General features: G+C 50.8%; 1 protein-coding gene across 1 annotated transcript; it reads right to left on the bottom strand.

Moving 5' to 3' along the window:
* Positions 1-384: 384 nt before the first annotated feature.
* Positions 385-7,731, bottom strand: LOC128060847 (proteoglycan 3-like). The gene is made up of 5 exons (XM_052653213.1): positions 7,671-7,731; positions 6,937-7,235; positions 2,595-2,726; positions 1,245-1,356; positions 385-493 (listed from the first exon to the last, which is right to left on the bottom strand). Exons 1-5 carry the CDS (start codon positions 7,729-7,731, stop codon positions 435-437), a joined length of 663 nt encoding a protein of 220 aa, XP_052509173.1. The 3' UTR covers positions 385-434.
* Between the last annotated feature and the right edge of the window lie 416 nt (positions 7,732-8,147).

The raw sequence follows: 8,147 nt of genomic DNA on the forward strand, positions 1-8,147 counted from the left end.
CCCCACACGCCTCACTCAATCCAGACCAAGACGGCCAGTTGCCCAACTGCTCACCAACGGCTTTCTTCCACGGGACCCGGGGAAAGGGTCTTCTGGAGCCAGACACCCCCTCCTCGGCCTGGCCCACCTCCACCCCCAGCCAGTGCTGCAGCCAAACACTCCAGCACCCCAACCCCCCAACCCTCACCACTCAGCCATCCTGCTCCAGCTTTTAAATCCTCAAAGACCCAGTCTGGGCCCCACAAAGCCAAGCTGAGAGCTTCCTAGATTTCCCAACCCCGAAGAGTCCTCCAACATGCGCAATGAAGAAAACAGAGTCAGGAGATGCCGTGAGAAGTGTAGTTTTTATGACGTGGACAAGCGAGGGGCAAGGGGGCCAGGGGTGGGGCGGGGTGGCCAGGATGGTGGAGAAGCAGGGTCTCCACGCCTCTGATTTAGAAGGCGCAGATGAAGGGCAGCCGCCTCTGGCATGAAGCTCGTCGCCAGTGACCCCCTGCAGGCAGAGAGCACAGTGATGTCAGTTGCCCACCTGAGTGTGTCCCCCCAACCCCCACCGTCAGGCACCTCACAGGTCACCTTTTCCCGGCAATCTGAGGGCCGTATGTCTCCCCATGTCCAAGCTAGCCACGATCACTGATCTCTTCCCTTGCATAGACAGTGTGTAAAGGGCTTCCTATGGACTGTCCTTCCATCCTCACAGTGACGCCAAGAGGTCAGGACAGTCAGCACTCCCATTTCACAGATGGGGAAAACTGAGGTTCGGGGGAGTGATAACCTGCTCTGATCTCAGCAGACACGTGGTAGAGCCAGTTGAGGACCTTGGCCACCTGACTCCAGCCTGTGTGGTCTTCGGCCCTGTTCTAAACTCCCTTACATCGGGCAGCCGAGCTGTTGGGAGCTGGGGAATCATCTGTCAGCTGGCCCTAGTTCCCACATCTTTCCCGTGTCCCTCGGCCACACCTCCTGTTCCCGACTGTCCCTCCCATCTGTCCCACACTCACTCCTTGTCACCATCCCATCAGAGGAAGGGAAGGAGCCTCGCTGAGTCTGGAGGACACAGAGCCCCCAGCCCCGTCCAGGACCCCTCACTGTGGCTCTGAGGATCCCTGCCCCTCAGCCCTGCTCACACACAGGGTGGGGTTCTCTAGTGGGGGAGGGTGTGAGGGGAGGCGTGTCTGCGCAGCTCAAAGGGGTGTGTGTGCAAGTCCACCCCTCCGCCTTGTCCGGGCGCCTGGCCCCCTCACCTCTGGTGCTCAGGGCCACGCAGTGGCCTCTCCCATTCCCAGGCTGCCCTCGGGCCCAGTATCCAAAATTCCAGCGACTCCCATCGGTCCAGCGAAATCTCCTGCAACGGGACTAGAGAAGAGAGAGGCTGGGTCAGAGGGCGGAGGTCCAGGAAGACAGGTGCTGGGGCTCCTGAAAGTCCCCTCAGCATCCCTTCTGGACACTGTGTCTACAATCTCTTCTTGCTGTGTCACCTGGCTAGGACCCCCCGTACAGACACACGCCTGAGCGTTTTCAGGCAGTGACACGTAACAGCAAACATCGCTTCCAGCTCTCATGCACAGCAGGCTTCTCAGACTTCACTGAGCAGACAGTCTCCTAGCCATCTGGTGGAAATGCGGATCCTGATTCGGGAGGTCTGGGGTGCAGCCCAGGGTCCTGTATCTCTCCAACTACCAGGTGATGTTGAGACTCTGGTCCCGGGACCACACGTGAGCAGCAAATGTGGCGGCACTTATTCAGGCACAGCCCCCGGGTCACTCTGAGAGAAGGACCCCCTCAGAGATGAGGACACTGAAATACGGAGGCAGGCATTCAGCCACTAAGGGACCAAGCTGGGTGTGAACTCTCGTCTCCTGACTCCAGTGATGTGCTAAGTAACATTTCACAGCCAGCTTTGGTGGAAAGTGTGAGGCAGAGGGAAGAAAGAACCCTGATTTATAATAATTGTCCATTTCTCTGGTGTAAGTGCATCCACCATGGCAGATTTAAGGCTGCAAGCGAGAAGCGCCTGAACACGGGTGAGGAAGAGAAGCGCTCAGTCATCACGTCTCCTAAGTCAGCACAAGCCAGCTTCCGGCCCAGGATGAGGCTCGATGGGGGCAGGTGGTGCCTTGAGGCTCTCAGAAACGACTTCCCTTGTGGTCCAGTGGTGAAGAAGCTGCCTGCCCTTGCAGGCGCCATGGGTTCAATCCCTGGTCCTGGAAGGCCCCGCGTGCTGCAAAGGAGCTAAGACCTGGCATCAAAGCTACTGAGCGAGGTCTCTCGAGCATTCGCAGCAGCTGTGAAGGCCAACACCCTAGAGCCCACGCTGTGCAGCGTGAGAAGCCGCCGGTGAGAAGCCGCCGGTGAGAAGCCGCCGGTGAGAAGCCAGCGGTGAGAAGCCAGCGGTGAGAAGCCTGAGCACCGCAAGGAGGCAGCAACCCCCACCGGCGGCAAGTAGAGAAAGCGGCGGCGACTAGAGGAAGCGCCAGCGCAGCGACAGAGACCCAACACCGTCCTAAATAATGAAAAATGTAAAACAATAGTGGATTCACTTTGCAGTATTAAACCACCTTTAAAACAAGACCTGAGAACTGACCCTCACTTACCCTGCCCCTGATGACGCCTCCGATCCAGACCTGTGACTGGTTGGTCCTTCCTGCCCAGCGTCTCACGCGATGGTTAAACTGGTAGCTGTGGATGGAGACGAGGTTGCCTCGGTAGCAACGCCTGCAGATTCTCTGCAGAGAGACGAAGTGGGGTAGAAACTCACTGTTTTCTTGCAAGGCGAGACCCGCCCACATCCTTTTCCAGCTCAGAAATCAGGGGTCTATAGTGCCCCTGAATCCCATCTCTTGCTTCTTTATTCGATGTCAGGAACTCCTGACAATAAAGAGTAATAATACTCAGAATAACTAAAAGCGCCATTTAAAAAATGTTTTTACATTATTTTTATATGGAATTATTCAATTGTATACAAAATAACATTATATTTGAAAGATGTTTAAAGCGGTTATTCACTTGTTCTGGCCTTTACTTTTCATCTTGATCTCCAAGGTCAAATGCTTTGTTATTCTCTTTTAATTTGCAGTTGGAGGATAATTGCTTAACAGTGTTTTGTCGGTTTCTGCTGAACAGCAATGTGAATCAGTCACAAGGACACATAAGTCTCCCCCCTTCTGAGCCTCCCTCCCACCCCCATGGCCAGCACTTATGGAGAACCTACAATGACCCAAGGACCACTCTCCCTTCATGGATCACAGCACTGTCCTGGCAAAGGAGCTTGTGTAACTCAATGAAGCTCTCAGCCATGCCATGTGGAGCCATCCAAGACGGACAGGTCACATGGAGAGTCCTGACGAAACCTGGTCCACTGGAGGAGGGAATGGCCAACCGCTCCAGTATTCTTGCTATGAAAACTTCATTCGCAGTATGAGAAGGCAAAAACATAGGACACTAGAAGGTGAGACCCCGGGTTGGAAGGTGTCCTATATGCAGCTGAGGAGGAGTGGGGGCAATTACAATAGTTCCAGAAAGAACGAAGCACCTGGGCCAAAGCAAAGACGATGCTCAGTTACGGGTGCATCTGGTAGTGAAAGTCTGATGCTGTATTGCATAGGAGCCTGGAATGTTAGGGCTGTGAATCAGGGTAAGTTAGGCTTGGTCAAGCAGGAGATGACAGGAGGGAACTTCAGCATGTCAGGAATCAGTGAACTAGAATGATGGGAATGGGCACATATGAGTCACATGACCACTGCAGCAGCTGTGAAGGCACGAATCCCTTGGAGGAAAAGGAGTAGTCCGTAGCCAGCAAAAGAGTCTGAACCGCAGTCTCAGGTGGAACTGGAAAAGGACAGAAAGATCTCTGTCTCCAAGGCAAGCCACTCAAAACGACACTAATACAAGTCTATGCCCCAAGCACTGATGCTGAAGAAGCTGAAGTTGACCAGTTCTGTGAAGATGTATAGGACCTTCTAGAACTAATACACAGAAAATGATGTCCTTTTCATCACAGGGTACTGAAATGCAAAAGAGAGAAGTCAAGAGACCCCTGGAGTAACAGGCAAGTTTGGCCTTGGAATACAGAATGAGCACGGCAAAGGTTGACAGAGTTTTGTCATGAAAATACACTGGTCACAGCGATCTCCCTCTTCCAACAAAAGAAACGATGACTCTACCCATAGACATCACCACATGGCCAACACTGATATCAAATTATATTCTTTGCAGCCAAAGATGGAGAAGCTCTATAAAGTCAGCAAAAACAAGACCAGGAGCTGACTGTGGCTCAGATCATGAACTCCTTATTGCCAAATTCAGGCTTAAAATGAAGAAAGCAGGGAAAACCTCTTAGGCGATTCAGGTAAGACCTAAATCAAATCCCTTATGATTATACAGTGGAGATGAAGAATAGATTCAAGGGATTAGATCTGAGAGACAGGGTGCCTGAAGAACTATGGATGAGGCTCACAACACTGTACAGGAAGCAGTGACCAAAACCATCCCCAAGAAAAAGAAATGCAATAAGGCAAAGTGGTTGTCTCAGGAGGCTTTACAAATAGCTGAGGGAAGAAGTGAAGCAGAAGGCAAAGGAGGAAAGGAAAGATATACCCACCTAACTGTGGCGCTCCAGAGCATAGCAGGAGAGATAAGGTCTTCTTAAAGGAACAGTGCAAAGAAGTAGAGGGAAAGAGTACAATGGAAAAGAGTAAAGATTTCTTCAAAAAAATTAGAGATATCAGGGAACATTTCATGCAAAGATGGGCAAACTAATGGACATAAATAATAAAGACCTAACGGAAGTAGAAGAGATTAAGAACAGGAGTCAAGACTACACAGAAGAACTATGCAGAAAGTCTTAGTGACTGTACAGAAAGTCTTAGTGACTCAGATGGCCACTGTGGTGTGGCCACTCAACTAGAGCCAGAAACCCCGGAGTGTGAAATCAAGTGGGACTTAGGAAGCATCACCACGAAAAGCTAGGTGAGGTTGTGGAGAAACCTGAACGATTATGCTGCTAGAGTGGGGCACTCAATCAGTTCAGTTCAGTTAAGTCGCTCAGTCGTGTCCGACTCTTTGTGACCCCATGGGCGGCAGCATGCCAGGCTTCCCTACCCATCACCGATTGCACTCAGGATGTCAGCAAATTTAGAAAACTCAGCAGTGGCCACAGGACTGGAAAAGGTCAGTTTTCATGCTTATCCCAAAGAACAGCAATGCCAAAGAATGTTTAAGCTACCATACAATTGTGCTCATTTCACATGCTAGCAGGGTCATGCTCAAAATCCTTTAAGCTAGGCTTCAGCAATGTGAACCAAGAACTTCCAGATGTACAAGCTGGATTTACAAAACGCAGAGGAATCAGAGATCAAATAGCCAACATTCATTGGATCATAGAGAAAAAAGTGCATTCCAAAAAACATCTACTTCTACTTCATTGACTACACAAAAGCCTTTGACTGTGTAGATCACGACAAGCTGTGGGAAATTCTCAAAGAGGTGGAAATAACAGACCACCTTACCTGTCTCCTAAAAAACCTGTATGTGGATCAAGAAGCCACAGTTAGAACTGGACATGGGACAACAGACTGGTTCAAAATTGGGAAAGGAGTACGTCAAGGCTGTATATTGTTACCCTGTTTATTTAACTCATATGCAGAGTACCTCATACAAGATGCAGGCTGGATGAATCACAAGCTGGAATCAAGAATACCAGGAGAAATATCAACAACCTCAGATATGCAGACAATATAATTCTAATGGCAGAAAGTGAAGAGGAAATGAAGACCCTCTTGACGAGAGTGAAAGAGGAGAATGGGAAAAGCTGGCTTAAAATTCAATATTCAAAAAGCGAGGATTATGGCATCTGGTCCCATCACTTTTTCAATAGAAGGGGAAAAAGTGGAAACAGTGATAGATTTATTTCCTTGGGCTCCAAAATCTCTGCAGACGGTGACTGCAGCCAAGAAATTAAAACATGCTTGCTCCTTGGAAGGAAAGCTACGACAAACCAAGGCAGCAAATTAAAGAGCAGAGACATCGCTTTACCACCAAAGGCCCATAGAGTCAAACCTATGGTTTTTACAGTAGGCATGTACGGGGAGTTGGATCACAAAGAACACTGAGTGCCAAAGACGGATGCTTTCATATTGCAGTGTTGGAGATGACTCTTGACAGTCCCTTGGACTACAAAGAGATCAAATCAGTCAATCCTAAAGAAAACAACCCTAATAATGATTTGAAGGACTGAAGCTGAAGCTGAAGCTGAAGCCGAAGCTCCGATACTTTGGTTATCTGATGCGAAGAGCTGGCTCACTGGAAAAGACTGACCCTGGGAAAGATCGAAGACCAAAGGAGAAGGGGGCGGCAGAGGATGATGCTTGGATGGCATCACTGACTCAATGGATATGAGTTTGAGCAAACTCCAGGAGATGGTGAAGGACAGGGAAGCCTGAAGTGCTACACTCTATGGGATCAAAAAGAGTTGGACACAACTTAGCGACCGAACAACATCAGATATTCTAAATACTTTCCCTGTGTTAGTTAATCCTCACCATAATTCTCTAAGAGGTGGCATCATGCATCTCCATTTTACAAATGAGGATACCGGAGCCCTGAAAGGTGAAGTGAATTGCCCAAATAAAACAGCTGATGAGGCAGAGCCAGGACACAACACAGGTGTCTCCCACACCAAAGCTTTTCATCTAAACCAGTGGCTATCAGCGTGTAATTTCTAGACCGACAATCTCATCACCTAGGAATTTGTCATAAACCTTTACACCTCGGATTTACTAATCTAGAAACTGAAGTGATGGGGCCCAGAAATCTGTGCTTTAACAAGACTTCTGCTGGATACTAGGCTTGGAAAACCCCTAGTCTAAATGATAGAGAGAGAAGGCTGAATCCACTCTGGTCTCCGAATTCCTTGGGTGCAGCCTCACTGCCGCTTACCTGAGCACGGCAAAAACTTCTTGGAGTCTGCACCATCCTGTAGTGGCAGCTCTTGCACTCAGGACCACCAGGAAGTTGCACTGTCTCCTCCTCCTTGGGGCACTGCACGTCCTCATCTAAGTCATCTGGGTCTAACTCACAGTCGCCCTCATCGTCGTGGGCGTCCTCGGCCTCCTCTCCCCCCGAATCAAGCACCTCACCACTCAGGGCCAGCTCTCCTTCCTGCCCCCCTGAGCCTTCAGGATCCTGGCTCAGGTCTCCCTGTGTCTGAGGACTGCCCATGTGGGAGGCATCCTTCTCTGCAAAAAGAAATAACCCACCATCAGACCAGGTACCACCTTCCTCCAGGACCACGGACAGCTCTGATGGCTCCACTCACTCTTCCTAGGGACCCCTTCTGGAACCAAAGACTGGAAGGATCCCTTGGGGGTTGGATGGGCCAGAATTCTTGCATCACACACACAATCGCATGAGAACCTGATGCCAGCTGACACCACGTGCGGGTAATTTGGGAGTGAGAGATGTGAGAAGCCCTCCTCTTCACAGGTGGGTGTTTTTCCCTGCAAAGGAGCCCTGGGGGAAAGTTCAGGTCACAGCTCCGGGTCCAGGAGAAATCTAACTAGAGAGGGGCTGGGGCAACTGCAGAGGGGCCTATGGCCCTGGACCCGCAAGAGTGAAAAACGATGCAGGAAAGAAGAGAGGAAGATGTTTGAGAAGGGAAGGGGAGCACTCACCCAGGTAGAGAGCAGAAACTGTCCCCAGCAGGAGAAGGGGCAGGAGCAGGCAGCCTTTCATGTCCCTGCAGTCTTGTGACAGACACACAGCTCCACGTTGCCTCCTGGGGACTTGCCTTGTGTCTGCAGGGTCCCTGGAACACAGTGGAGAGGCAGGGTCTGCTCAACTGGTAGATTGAAGGGCAAAGTGGAGAGCTTCCTTGTCCCCCAGTGAACAGACCCCAAGCTGGAGGATCAGGGGAAGAACAGGGGCTCGTCAGCTCAAGTCCCTTTCCCTGAGAGCGCCTCACTGCTCCCTGGGACAGCACGCAGCTCAGACCGGCACTCCTGCAGGAACAGGCGTGCTCACGTTCAGGGCCAGAGTAAGACCCACTGGGGAAGAAGGGGCAGGACAGTGGTCATTATGGGGCAAGGGAACGGAGTCCCCGGCATGTCCCATACAGAGCCCGGGTTCTTCCAGCCCCGGACCTGTCCTCC

This window comes from Budorcas taxicolor, chromosome 15 (assembly GCF_023091745.1).
Source record: "Budorcas taxicolor isolate Tak-1 chromosome 15, Takin1.1, whole genome shotgun sequence".
Lineage (NCBI taxonomy): Eukaryota > Metazoa > Chordata > Mammalia > Artiodactyla > Bovidae > Budorcas > Budorcas taxicolor.